This window comes from Ranitomeya imitator, chromosome 2 (genome assembly GCF_032444005.1).
Source record: "Ranitomeya imitator isolate aRanImi1 chromosome 2, aRanImi1.pri, whole genome shotgun sequence".
NCBI classification, from domain to species: Eukaryota; Metazoa; Chordata; class Amphibia; order Anura; family Dendrobatidae; genus Ranitomeya; species Ranitomeya imitator.
The window spans coordinates 136525818-136540735 of record NC_091283.1 but is presented as its reverse complement, the minus strand read 5'-3'; the positions used below and the strand labels follow the sequence as shown (position 1 = coordinate 136540735).

Below are 14918 nucleotides of genomic sequence, written 5' to 3'. Positions count from 1 at the left end.
TGCAGAGATCAGTCTTATTCCTGCTTCTCGTAACCTCAGACTTGCACAGTGCCTGTGTACTCAACTCAGTGAGCAATGGTTAAATGGTTTTATAGTGTACTTGTGTCACTCAATCTTTGGCTTAAAGGGTGCAGTCAGACAGCCGTATTGCTAGCGCGAGGATCGCATCGCAATCCTCGGACTGGCTGTCTGCTCTCCTCACCTGAGCATGACATGCTGCCTCGCTCGGGTCAGTAGAGCCTATGACCAGTCCGAGGATTTCGATGCAATCCTCGCGCTAGTAATACGGCTGTCTGATTATGTCCATAAGCTGACCTGACAACAGATTTCCAAGCACAAGTGGTATACATTATTATAGACCTCTATTAGGCCTCATGAGATTGATGTTCTTAATTCGAAAGTCTATGTCAGAATGGCTGTGCAATCCTAATCTTAAAAAGAAGACACAAAAGAGAATAGTGAAACCAAAAACACTCAGTTTGAAAAAATGTTGCAGTAATCCGCAAGTGCTAGTAAAAGATGTAAAAAACAGGGTATTTGGTTGATACGTTTTTTGCAAAAAATGTATACTAAGCTGCTCTACCAATCTTCACGGTATACCCTTATCAGAGCAGTCCTAACTAATGTATGCAATCCCTATCTGATGTATTTAAAAACCTGATCATCTGTATATAACCTGTGTGAACAGGGTTCAGAGAGGAAAAATCCATGTGTGCATACAGGGTAGAACAGCTTTTGTGCAGATAGCCCAAGAGGAGTGGTGGAACTCCCCAGTCTTGTAGACACAAGAGAACAATTATGGAAACAGGAACACATGGGCTACTTGCACAGTGAACAAGTCTGTATGATCATGTTCACACACCACCAAGAAACCTGAAGACACAAAAGAGAATAGTGAAACCAAAAACACTCAGTTTGAAAAAATGTTGCAGTAATCCGCAAGTGCTAGTAAAAGATGTAAAAAACAGGGTATTTGGTTGATACGTTTTTTGCAAAAAATGTATACTAAGCTGCTCTACCAATCTTCACGGTATACCCTTATCAGAGCAGTCCTAACTAATGTATGCAATCCCTATCTGATGTATTTAAAAACCTGATCATCTGTATATAACCTGTGTGAACAGGGTTCAGAGAGGAAAAATCCATGTGTGCATACAGGGTAGAACAGCTTTTGTGCAGATAGCCCAAGAGGAGTGGTGGAACTCCCCAGTCTTGTAGACACAAGAGAACAATTATGGAAACAGGAACACATGGGCTACTTGCACAGTGAACAAGTCTGTATGATCATGTTCACACACCACCAAGAAACCTGAAGACACAAAAGAGAATAGTGAAACCAAAAACACTCAGTTTGAAAAAATGTTGCAGTAATCCGCAAGTGCTAGTAAAAGATGTAAAAAACAGGGTATTTGGTTGATACGTTTTTTGCAAAAAATGTATACTAAGCTGCTCTACCAATCTTCACGGTATACCCTTATCAGAGCAGTCCTAACTAATGTATGCAATCCCTATCTGATGTATTTAAAAACCTGATCATCTGTATATAACCTGTGTGAACAGGGTTCAGAGAGGAAAAATCCATGTGTGCATACAGGGTAGAACAGCTTTTGTGCAGATAGCCCAAGAGGAGTGGTGGAACTCCCCAGTCTTGTAGACACAAGAGAACAATTATGGAAACAGGAACACATGGGCTACTTGCACAGTGAACAAGTCTGTATGATCATGTTCACACACCACCAAGAAACCTGAAGACACAAAAGAGAATAGTGAAACCAAATCTTAAAAAGAGTATTTTTTTTCAGTTCAACTATAGAATGAAATAGCTCATGAGACCAAGTGTATTCAGTCTCCGTATCCTTCCACTTATCCTGCAGCTTGTTCTGAGCAGTGTGAGATTTCAGTAGCATCAGGGAAGAAGGACACTGAGGATCTGTCAATCAGGTTAGCAGGGCCGTATTTAGAGTTTCTGCTGCCCTAGGCACTTTTAGTGCTGCCTCCCCCTTTGGTGAGTATGACACTATCGGCAGTGACTTTGGCAAAAATCGCTGATGTGAAAGTCGCCTTTTGCAGCAGATCCGACAGTTTTTCCGCATCTGCCGCGTAATGGATCACTTAGGGCAACACTGCGTTCGGCCTCATTCATTCCCTATGGGACTTACAGACATGTGCGGCTCTTGCGGTTTTGCCGCCATCCGGCAAATGCGGTACTTGCAGCAATGAGAAAAAACACTACTAGCAGTGTTTTATGTATCATCGTAAGTGCAAAACCGCAATTGCCGCACATGTTCGCAAGTAGCCATCATTACCTGTCCCTGCACCTTGCTAGCTCATCCCTATCCAACCCTCCCTGACCTAAAACTACACTATAAAGCTTCAGAAAAGCAATTTATTAACTGCCATATTCCTATGATAATGAGGGCTCTAGGCTACGGCGTAGACTGGGACGGGCAGTCTCCGGGTCTCCATCCTCTCTGTGCACACCCTCAGTCCCTGCCTCACTGCCTGTGCACAGACCTCCCTCCACCGCACCCGGTAATCACCGCTCGCAGTAGCATACCAGCAGAGGTGTATCTAGGGTTTCTGGCACCCGGGGAAAGAATTCATTTTGGTGCCCCCCCTCCGCCAAGGACATATGTGATTTGCACACTCAGTCATGTGCCCACGAGCTCCTCTCCCTAATGCTCTCAATGTTCAGTGAAAAACTAAGAGAAGCAGAAGAGAAGCTCGATGTCACAGGACCATAAGAGTATGTGTCCACGTTCAGGATTGCATCAGGATTTGGTCAGGATTTTTCATCAGTATTTGTAGCCAAAACCAGGAGTGGAACAATTAGAGGAAAACTATAATAGAACCATATGCTCCACTTCTGTATTTATCACCCACTCCTGGTTTTGGCTACAAATACTGATGTAAAATACTGACCAAATCCTGATGCAATCCTGAACGTGGACACATACCCTAAGTCTGAAAATCGCATATGAGTGACGTGTCCATGTGACGACTACTGGAACTTGCAGAGCTGAATCCTGACATCGCAGCTTCTGAATTCTCACAACGCATGCACTGCACTTTTAGGATTCTCCCTTGCCGGTGGACGGTCATGTCAGCACAAGTATGTGATTTGTAGACTTCTGACCACATTCTGACTAGATGTGCCCGGCCTCGCTCAGTTCATTTTCATTGACGGAGGTCACGCATGTCTAGTCAGCACGTGATCGCATTAATGTAAATCCCCAGCATGAGAGAATCCTGACAGCGTGCAGTGTGCACTGTGAGAATTCAGAAGTCTGCAGTCACAAAGAATGACTGCAGACTCATCACAAGCCTGGACATCCCCTTTAAAAGGGACTCTGTCACCTGAATTTGGAGGGAACAATTTTCAGCCATAGGGGCGGGGCTTTCGGGTGTTTGATTCACCCTTTCCTTACCCGCTGGCTGCATGCTGGCTGCAATATTGGATTGAAGCTCATTCTCTGTCCTCCATAGTACACGCCTGCGCAAGGCAAGATTGCAGATTGTGCAGGTACAGTATGTACTACGGAGGACAGAGAATGAGCTTCAATCCAATATTGCAGCCAGCATGCAGCCAGCGGGTATGGAAAGGGTGAATCAAACACCCGAAAACCCCACCCCTATGGCTGAAAATTGTTCCCTCCAAATTCAGGTGACAGTGTCCCTTTAAATCTCCTAACATATATAAAAACATGAGAGTTAGCATCACAAATAACATTTACATCCAGGTACCTGATAGATGACGTCGCCTCTGGAGCCGTTCTCCTTTTCTTCATCTTGTCCAGATCCCATGATGAGTTTTCTCATCCACAGCCGTCTCTGCAGACTTCCATCTTCGCCGCTCTTTTGCAGAAAGTCTCCACATGACGCCCTTAAAGATACAAGTGTCATTATAATGCTCCCAAATAAAAAATTGCCCCTCACTATATTGTCTGCACAAAGTATGACCCCCACACTGTCCCTCTTATGGTACATGCTCTTCACACTGTCCTCTCCTTTCTATACCAGTCCCCTCTTCACACTGTCCTCTCACACTGTGTCCCCCTTATAGGGCCCAGTATTTATACTCCATATTTATACTCCATCCTCCCACACTGCGTTCATGCCTCCCCCATCCTCCCACCCTGCGTTCATGGCTCCCCCATCCTTCTCCCCTGCAAGCATGGCTCCCCCATCCTCCCACTCTGCGTTCATGGCTCCCCATCCTTCTCCCCTGCATTCATGGCTCCCCCATCCTTCTCCCCTGCGTTCATGGCTCCCCCATCCTCCCACTCTGCGTTCATGGCTCCCCCATCCTCCCACTCTGCGTTCATGGCTCCCCCATCCTCCCACTCTGCGTTCATGGCTCCCCATCCTTCTCCCCTGCGTTCATGGCTCCCCATCCTTCTCCCCTGTATGCACGGCTCCCCATCCTTCTCCCCTGTATGCACGGCTCCCCATCCTTCTCCCCTGTATGCACGGCTCCCCATCCTTCTCCCCTGTATGCACGGCTCCCCATCCTTCTCCCCTGTGTGCACGGCTCCCCATCCTTCTCCCCTGTGTGCACGGCTCCCCATCCTTCTCCCCTGTGTACATGGCTCCCCATCCTTCTCCCCTGTGTGCACGGCTCCCCATCCTTCTCCCCTGTGTGCACGGCTCCCCAACCTTCTCCCCTGTGTGCACGGCTCCCCATCCTTCTCCCCTGTGTACATGGCTCCCCATCCTTCTCCCCTGTGTGCACGGCTCCCCATCCTTCTCCCCTGTATGCACGACTCCCCATCCTCCCCTGTATGCACGGCTCCCCATCCTTCTCCCCTGTATGCACGGCTCCCCATCCTTCTCCCCTGTGTGCACGGCTCCCCATCATTCTCCCCTGTATGCACGACTCCCCATCCTTCTCCCCTGTATGCACGGCTCCCCATCCTTCTCCCCTGTATGCACGGCTCCCCATCCTCCTCCCCTGTGTGCACGGCACCCCACTTTTTTCCCTGTCATACTTACCTCTCACCGGCGCGCAGCACAGAACTTCCTGGCATCTCAGCGTCTTCCTTCCTGTCTTCAGCGGTCACATGGTAGCGCTAATTAAGGGTGATGAATATGCGCATATTCATCACCCTTAATGATCGGTACCATGTGACCGCTGAAGACAGGACGGCGCTGAGACGCAGTTGCAGCCACCGCTGGAGGAAGGTGAGTATTACGTCTTCAGGGAGGGAGGGAGGGGGGCGGGAAGGAGGGAGGAGGGGGGGCGGGAAGGGGGGAGGGAGGAGGGGGGGCGGAAACTTGACCCCGGAGTTTTATAAAATAAAAAAAAAAAAAAAGGAAAAAACCTAGCTCAAGGGCGCCCCCCCGCATCCCGCCGCCCTAGGCACGTGCCCTCAAGTGCCTAGTGGCAAATACGGCCCTGCAGGTTAGGTAGGTTGAGGTTGAATTTAAATTTTCAGAAAGGATTACACAACCATTCTGATATGGATTGTTAAACCAGTCTCATTGTAAGAGATCTATTTACTGATGAATGTAGTTTAAATGATAAAATCTGACAGTATTTTAAGCCGTTTTATTGCACAGAACATATTCATACTCTTTAACCCCTTATTAGAAACACTGTTTGGAGCATTTAGGGGAACCTGATAGCTGATACATGCTGCTAGATCCACGGGCAACATGTATCCTCACAGGCTGTATGATTTCAGCCATGTGCTTTTGACTCTGAAACACTGCGTCAATTACTTTAAAAGTTGCTGGGTAAAAGCGGCCTAGGAGTGACATGTCTCTTCCTGCATGCACGTATATTGAGTGAATCTTCCGGGGACCCACCTGTCTGACTTGTCACTATGTCGCATGGTTCCTGGAGGCTTTTAAAGTATATTCCTCTAAGAAATGTCATGGAGTCAAACATACATAACTGAAATTGTGCAGCCTGGTGCATGCTGCTCGTGGATCGAACACCACGTGTCAGCTGTCAGGCTCCTTTTTTTTAGGCAAGTACAATTTTTCTAATCTTTTTGTCATTTAAACAGCTGTGAACTATTTTATTCTATGCCTTTTTTATGACAAATCAGGTTTTTCCCCACTTTTTACCAAATATAAGTTTTGTTTTGGTTTTTTTTTAGCAATATTGGCTTTTATTGTTTAAGGGTTGGGTGGAATTCACAAAGTGCCCGCTCTTGAGTCTGTACAACACTCTCACTGTAGCTGCTAGGAGGCAAAGTGTGAACACTGTGCCCCCCATACTCAAAGTACGTATAACCGTACACCCGGTATGGGGCATGGATCTAATTAGTTGTTACAGCACCGTTCTGCATCTGTTTTCTACAGAATGACCACCAAATAGAGGAATTAACAATTCAAACAATAGTTTTACAAATTACATTTCCAGTTTTAAACTTAAGAAAAAAAGCTTAGTTACTCCCTAATTGATTGAGGGCTCCAAGCACTAATTTCATGCATCCCCTGACACTGTAGTAACACTAGATGTTGTAGGCCATTCTTTCCATCTTCATGGTCAGGATCACGGGAACATATTGTTGCTGACACCTGCTGTATTTTATCCTGCATGTCCATATCTTTTGATTTGTAATGCCATTGAATATTCTTTGCTGATCTGATCTATAGGGGGTCGACGTAGCGAATGGGTGCGGAATTGGTCTGTCTGGAACTATTTTCGGGACTATTTTCCTATTCAGGTAAAAAAATCACTAAAATATCAACTGGCTAAAGAGTAAAAGAAGATTGCAAAGACACAAGGCTCCATGATAAAAATATTTCTTTTTTTTTTAGTTACTTTGCTAAATTTCCTGGTACTTGAAAAATAAGTACCGTAATACAAATCCTGTTTGGAGGTCATGTACAGACAGTAAAACCACATTCCTTAAAATCTAGAGAGAAACATGTGAAACTCAAGGTGGTCAGTCTCCTTGTTCCTAAGTGTGTGACTTTCTTTTTCCGTCCTGTTGTTTTTTTCTGGTCAGCTTGTGAAGACACACAATCTTCCTCCAGGACGTAATTACATTATTGGCTCACATCCTCATGGGATTCTGTGCATTGGAGCGTTTTGTAATTTCGTCACAGAATCTACCGGATTCTCTAAGAAATTCCCTGGTATTCGACCTCATTTGGCTACACTTGCAGGAAACTTCCGACTGCCCATATTACGGGAATACCTGATGAGTGGAGGTAAGTTGGTTAAAAATGATCATGATTTAAATCTGAAGTTTTCCAATGAATACATTTATTGTGCATATCATTTAAATATAGATATAGAAAATTTGTAGTAAAGGGTAGATTTTATGGAATAATTATTACATGGTATATGTAACAACTCTGCTGGCATCACGGCATGGCCTCACATCTCTCACACAATCTTACGGTCACTTCCGTCCATGACCGTCCAAGACTCATCTGTTCCACAACCCGCCAAAACGGCCACCCAAGCAAGATCCAAGAGGTCTAATAAAAGGGGTCTGGCAAATCTGCAGCCTGAATCTGGTGCTGAGATTGAAATACGGTATCCCTGTGGTTGTAAAGAACATTCAGATGGTCTTTGCCCTGTGAAGCCTGTACTCCAAAACCCTGGGCCAGTAGGAGAGGCTGCCCCTGGCGAGAGTACTTCCTCTCCATCAAAGTTAATGACTGTTTCTCTGCCTTCTGGGAGCTTTGGTGTGTTTGAGCCGCCTATCATTCGTAGTCAGTGTATGGTGTCCGTTCTACAGCTCCAAAACCCGGTGTGGGCGTTGCCTGATAATGGCCGAGCCCTGCTAAAGAGCAGTCTAGTCCTGCTAGGACAACTACAGCTCCAAGTTGGAGCCTTATACACGAAGAAGTTTGTTTTCCGTATGCTGTCTGTTATGCCCATGGGTCATTCTGAGCCAAGGACTCTACCACCCGCTCTGGTCAAGAGTTCCAGTAAAGTGCTTCGTTTGAACTTACCCAGTCTTGAGAAGTGTCTGGTTCCCATGCATCAAAGACTCTTAGCAGTGTCATCTTCTTCAGCTGGTCTGCTAGTCGTCGAGTCAAGGTGTGCTGACGTCACCGAAGATGGGGAAACGGTGACGAGGTCTCCACACATCTCCAATGACTATACCAGTAAACAGTTAGTCGTCGAGTCAAGGTGTGCTAACGTCACCGAAGATGGGGAAGCGGTGACTATCTCTCCACACATCTCCCACGACTGTTCCTGTAATCCGTTTCTAGGAACATCCCCGCCGTTTGGACGATTTCTTCTGGATAACGGGAAGAAGATGGTTCCTATGTGGATACCTTCAGCGTCCTTGTGGCCGGCTGATGAAGATTTCAAAACAGAAGTTTGTTCACCTCAATTTTTCCCTGACCCTGTGGAGCTGTTGTTCTCCACTCTCATCTCTAATGACTTTTCTTGTGTTCCGTACCTAAGAACATCTCTGCTTCCTGTCGGGCAAAAGTTGAATCCTATGAGAAGGCTTCCAGTTTCCATGTGTCCGGCTGGTGAAGATGTTAAGACAGCAGCATTCAATTCCCTGTTACCTGTCTACCTGAAGGAGGTGGTCCAGCTCATTGTGGAAGCTAACCCTGTTGAGCACCAAGAGACTTTGTTTTATGAGATTCCTGGTGACCCACCTGCCTTATTCTACCCTGAAGATGTCGTGTTGGCCTGGACTATGTGTGCTCCGATCCTTCTTCTACAAGTTATTCTGGCGGGCTTGAAGAAGAGGGGCCGTAAAGGGGGGGTACTGTAACAACTCTGCTGGCATCACGGCATGGCCTCACATCTCTCACACAATCTTACCCACTGCTCCAGGCCATGATGTGGTTTCTGTTTCATGCCAGCTCCATGTTCTGTGTCTCTGCTCTCTGCATGCTTCATGGCTATGTGTATAGGGGGCCGGCGCCTGAACTCTCTGGTTCTTATAGGAATCAGGTGCATCTGTCTAATCAGTTCCTGACCAATTACCAAGAGGCCTCCTGTATATAGTGCAGCTCCACCCTGTGGTCTGGGCCTGTGCAACTTACTCCCTCAGTCATTTCTTAGCTGCTGAGGTGCCAGGTCCTGTCTCGGTTACTCTTTCTTGTCTGCCACCCAGGGGGGTGTTGTACCCTGGTCTTGTCCTGTGTAGCCACCCCGTGGGGCTTTGTACCATGGTCTCTGTCTTGTGTAGCCACCCAGAGGGGCATCATACCCTGGCTTGTGTCTATGTCTCTGTGTCTTGTCTCGTTCCTGACTCTGTCTTAGTCTAGTCCTATTCCTCTGTCTGTTTATATCTGTCTTGGTTTGCCTTTTCTGCTCTGTTCGTCACTGTCTGTGGCTCTGCTTCTCTTTGTTCTGCACTCTGACCTTGCTTTACACTCTGTGGCTTTGCTCTGTGGCTCCGCTCTTTGCGGTTCTACCTGGCTCCGCTCTTTGCGGTTCTACCTGGCTCCACTCTTTGCGGTTCTACCTGGCTCCGCTCTTTGCAGTTCTACCTGGCTCCGCTCTTTGCGGTTCTACCTGGCTCCGCTCTTTGCGGTTCTACCTGGCTCCGCTCTTTGCGGTTCTACCTGGCTCCGCTCTTTGCTGCGGTTCTACCTGGCTCCGCCTCCAGCGTCTCCGCTATTGGCTCCGCCTCCAGCGTCTCCGCTCTTGGCTCCGCCTCCAGCATCTCCGCTCTTGGCTCCGCCTCCAGCATCTCCGCTCTTGGCTCCGCCTCCAGCGTCTCCGCTCCTGGCTCCACCTCTTGCGGCTCCGCCCTTGGCTCTGCCTTCTCCTTCTCTTCTCTTAGTTCCACCTTCTACTCGTACTCAGCCTCCTGCGTTTCTGTTCTTGGTTCTAGCTCTTGTGCTTTCGCTCTGCATCCGCTCTTGCGGTCTTTCTCTACTTGTTACTTAGTCCTCCTGTCTGAACAGGTTCCTACCTGTTTCACATACCTGCCTGCAGACCGGTCCCTACCGGTTCTTCCTATGTTCCAGCCATACCTGCCTGCCTACCAGAGAGCCAGTCGTGTCCGCCTGCCCGCCAGTGTCTGTTGTACCCGTCTGCCTGCCTGTGTCCCAGCCGTGCCCGCCTGTCAGCCAGTGTGCCAGCCGTGCCCGCTCCGTTCTTTAGTGGGATCAGCAGCCACAGCCAGACATCACTCTGGAGTGGCACCTGGTAGCTTCCTATTGCACAAGTCTGACCTCACCATCAGAGGCTCCAGCGAACACCTAGGAAGCTACTTAGTTACGCCCCTTCCAGGGAAGTTTGGTCTGTGGTCCAGTGGGGCCACACCCCCGTATGCCCGCGCCAACCAGTCTGGGCGCGTGTGTGACAGTATAACATAAATAAAGGCAGGCAGGGCTCCAAATAAAGTGTACAAAGATGGAGATCATTTTATTGATCCGTCTCAAATAGGGACCTCTTGGTTCCCCTAATTCAGTGGTGAGTCTTTCACAAGCATTGAGAAATGCTTTCTGGCGCTGAAACAATGAATTATTTCAGAAAAGCTTAACTGAATAAAGTTTTTTTTTAAATTGAATATTTATGTATCAAATCTACTAATCTAAAATTACATAACCCAAATATTATCACAATCATACAAATGTAGTTGTAGCCTTTTTTTGCCTCCTTTTAGGCTTGTGCCCAGTGAATCAAAAATCAATCGGATACGCTCTATCACAGAAGGGGCGAGGCAATGCAGTGGTGATAGTAGTAGGTGGAGCAGCCGAGTCATTGTCCTGTCAACCTGGAGTCACCACGGTGATTCTAAGCAGACGAAGAGGATTTGTGCGACTTGCACTTGAGCATGGGTCAGTACTGAACCATGCCACAGTAATTTTTTGTAGCATTAGACCTCTGAGAGAGAGAGACCTCTTATGATTGTCCTTGTCTTGGTATCTAAATATAGGGCAGACCTGGTTCCATCTTTCTCGTTTGGGGAGACTGACCTCTACCAACAACTCCGCTTCTCAGAGGGAAGTTTTCTTCGTTCAGCTCAAAGCAAGTTTCAGAAACTTTTTGGGTTTGCTCCATGTTTTTTCTATGGTCGTGGCTTAACATCTCCTGAATCAAAAGGCTTCATCCCTTACTCCAAGCCAATAACAACTGTGGGTAAGTCATAATCTTGTCATTTTTACCACTGAAGAATGTAATAATTTTCTCAGTCTGGCTGAAATCAGGTAACTGTAGAGGACATCATTTATTGCTGCAAAAGTATCTAGATCATCCAACTTTCTACTAAGGGAGAACAATATAGAAAATATAGAAAATTGCCATAAGTAAATCTGCAAATTTTCCAATGGTTTTCAAACCCCCATGTACCCATTATTCATTAAAGTTTTTTTGTGCATGAAAATGAGATGTTCCATCTTTGGTCTGAGCTCAATATCCAACCTTATATATGGACGATATAAGCATGGTGAAGATGTTGTGTGTGAGGAGAAGAGGCGGAAGTGAACTATGGAGAAAAAAAAATTGTAATACGTGTAAGGGCCTTCTCACACTGCGTTCTTCTCCACAATCAGTAGCCCCATTGGGCGTACACTTGAACCCCTCCATAAAACAGGATTTTGGCCTGTGCGCCAATGGGGCAATTGACTATATTGATTCAGACAGTGTCACTGTGTGCTCTGTCGTGCATCATTTTTGGCCTATTAGAGACAGACAGTAAAGCGTAGCTAAACTGCATTATTACCTCAACAATCAGGAGCACACAGAGGCCTAATCTGTCCTAAAAAGTCCTTGGAAGATGTCATCACAAGTGCTTGTTGAGTTATCATAGTAACCTGGCATGGACTACACAGAGAAAGCCAGCCACAAGAGACGGGACGAAAGCCTGATGCTGGAGCCGGTGATGAGTAAAAGTTGCGCCACTGTTACCTACTGTGTTTCTGTTGGGCCTCCATGCCTATTCCGAGAGAGGGACCCCCATTGCTAGGACCAAACTGTGCAAGTTCTTAGAGGGACTGACACTCACCATCAGGTTTGTCTTTAGTTGTATTACTACAATGCCTTGCATTAAGTAAACTCGACATGATATAAATTGTGTGGCTCCAAAACAGCAGTAGGTTAGATGTGTTGTTGACCATAGTGTGCCTCAAAATAATGGCTATCACTCCATTCACCTTGTGTCGCACTCAAATTCAACTTTCCAAGCCCTGTTCCACCCCTGCTCTGCCAAAACTAGCGTGAAAACGCCAAAATACATAAACTTTTTGCAGAACTCCATATTGTGCAAACATTTTGACACATTTGAATGTATTTTGTGCCAGAAAACACCTTCATGAATAGACCAAGTCTGTTATATGTAATTTATTATAGGTTTCTCTCAAATCTCTACTGCTTTTCCCCCATTTTCCACAGTTGGAGAGCCAGTCACTGTGCCGCAGATACAGGACCCAACCCCAGAGATCGTGGATCGATATCATAACATGTACAAGCATTCTTTGCTAAAACTTTTCAATGAGCACAAAACCAAATACGGGTTGGGAGAGAATGCCGAGCTACATATCTTGTGACTGTTATTCGTGTGATCGAGTGAGAGTATTCTACTGTCTGCTGCAGCGGCTGCTTCTCTACAAGTCTTCATGATTTAAACGTGTGCCACATTCATATCTGCTTCTTAATATGAAGGTCTACGAGAGGAATAAACATGGACACATTACTCTAAGTGATTGCGGACTTATGCATAAGTATCCTAAATATAACTATGTACCAAATTTAGGAATGCAAAGAGACATATTGATTGTAAAACATTGTACATTTATACTAAAGATAGCTATTATGTATTTACAAGCTCATATGCAATGGAGATGAGCAGATGTTTTGAAATTAAAATTTGCCAGCTTTGCCGAATTTTCCCCCCAAAAAATCAATTTGTAGAAAATAGGTTTGCTCGGCTCTCAATACTGGAAAGCTTCCAAATGCTTGTAAAATACATGTTTGGAAAAGGAGAGAGGCAAATACTGTAACCCTGATGACCATAAGAGCTTACACTCTACAAGAGACAGAGGACTCTGTTGACCATAAGAGCTTACACTCTACAGGAGAGAGAGGACCCCACTGACCATAAGAGCTCACACTCTACAGGAGAGAGAGGACCCCACTGACCATAAGATCTTACACTCTACAGGAGAGAGAGGACACTACTGACCATAAGAGCTCATACTCTACAGGAGAGAGGGGACCCCACTGACCATAAGAGCTCATACTCTACAGGAGAGAGAGGACCCTACTGACCATAAGAGCTTACACTACAGGAGAGAGGGAACCCCACTTGTCATGTCGTTGTGTCTGTTTCTGGTTTTCGGCATGACAATGCATATGTTTGCTTTAACCCTTTACTCTTTTCCCCCCTAATTTGAGCTGGGATACTGTTGGCTGTTACCTTAATGGAGCCTTCTCAGTTCCCTGCTCTGCTGTGCAGTCGTACATGGGTGTTTAGGTATTTGCCCTGCTGCATACCTTCCTCATGTGCGGTCCCTGGTTGCTGCTGTGAAGCTGTCCGCGGGTTGTGAGGTCATTTGCAGTTGGTGCATGATTTTCCACGTGGTTCAGTGCTTGCAGTCTCAGCCAGGTGCCCTGAGCCTCAGATCCTGTACTGTGTGCTGTAATGGTTTCTGTTTGTGCTTAGGGTGTGCGCCTTTTATCAGGGTTAGGGTGTGTACTTCAAATGCTGTCCCCAGCCAATTGCTGAGGGGCAGCTCATATATAAAGCTCCCCTGCCCTATGGGCGGGGCCTGAGCTACACTCACAAAGCTCTTGAACTTTGCTATGTGTGTTTGTGTTCCTGCACCTCTCCTGTCTGTTTTGGTACCAAAGTCCTTGCCTTAATTCCTGTTTTGTCCTGTTCTGGCGCCTGTCCTGGAGGCGGTAAATCCAGACCCGAATCCTTGATCCTGTACCTGTCCTGTACCTGAACCTGTCTGAACTGTGTCTGCTGTGATTATGTTCCTGGAATCCCTCTGCATCTGGAGCCTCACTCCCAGTGACTTTGAGTCTCTTGAAACCGGTGTTTCTGCTGAGCATGTACTACTCTGTGCTCTGACTACCATGCGATGTTAACCCCGTCTGCCTCATGTCCAGTACGGCGGTGTTTGCACCATCACGCTTGAGTTCCCTCCTAGGTCCGATGCCCGGAGCCTGACAACCGCAGTCTGGAACCTGATGACCGCTGTCTGGAGCTTGGAGCCTGATGACTCTGGTGGTGCCTGTAGGTCGTGTCGGATGTCCGGAACCGAACGACTTCTGTCTGATATCTGCCGGTTACCCTGGGTCCAGATGTCCTGATGTCCTGTCTGTGCCCTGATGTCTTGCCTGTGTCTTGATGACCTCATGGACCCCGATGTCCTGATATCCTGTCTGTTCCCTGATGTCCTGTTGCCCTGTCTGTATCCTGATGTCTTGCCTGCACCCTGATGTCCTCATGTACCCTGATGTGCTGCCTGTGTCCTGATGTCCCGCCTATCTGTGCCTCGGTGATCCGTTGGTGCCTTGGGGTCCACTGGGTGGTTCCCTTCTGAGGTGTGGAATCGGGAGCCTGACATCGTCATGTTTTGTTTATGTACTGTGTGACTTTACTTTAGTAAACTTTACTTTCTTTACCTGAAGTATCGTTGTGATCAAGTCCTATGTGTCTCTTTCCTTGTCCACATGTTCAGCTGCCACAGAACCCCGGTCGCTGCCCTCCCCTAGTTCGGGTAGGCTGGGTCCCCCTCTGCGGTTTAAAGGGTCCATATTGCATCCACGGTGGATGCGCGCCCCACGCCTCTCTGAGGTTGGTCGGCTTGGGGGCATCTATGGGCTGGGCTGCATCTGCTGATCGTGACACCACTGACCATAAGAGCTTACACTCTACAGGAGAGAGAGGACTCTGCTGACCATAAGAGCTTAAACTCTACAGGAGAGAGAGGACCTCGCTGACCATAAGAGCTTACACTCTACAGGAGAGAGGGGACCCCACTGACCATAAGAGCTTACACTCTACAGGAGACAGAGGACC

At 47.0% G+C, this 14918-nt stretch overlaps 1 protein-coding gene across 1 annotated transcript in view; it reads left to right on the top strand.

Annotated features, from left to right (window-relative positions):
- The window catches only part of LOC138667244 (diacylglycerol O-acyltransferase 2-like), a 33207-nt gene extending 18683 nt beyond the window's left edge, over positions 1–14524 (top strand). The window contains exons 4-8 of the mRNA XM_069755506.1: positions 6607–6677; positions 6963–7167; positions 10554–10728; positions 10827–11029; positions 12281–14524. Of these exons, the coding sequence (XP_069611607.1) occupies positions 6607–6677; positions 6963–7167; positions 10554–10728; positions 10827–11029; positions 12281–12435 (809 nt within the window). The 3' untranslated portion in view covers positions 12436–14524. The remainder of the gene's footprint in view (positions 1–6606; positions 6678–6962; positions 7168–10553; positions 10729–10826; positions 11030–12280) is intronic.
- Positions 14525–14918: the final 394 nt, after the last annotated feature.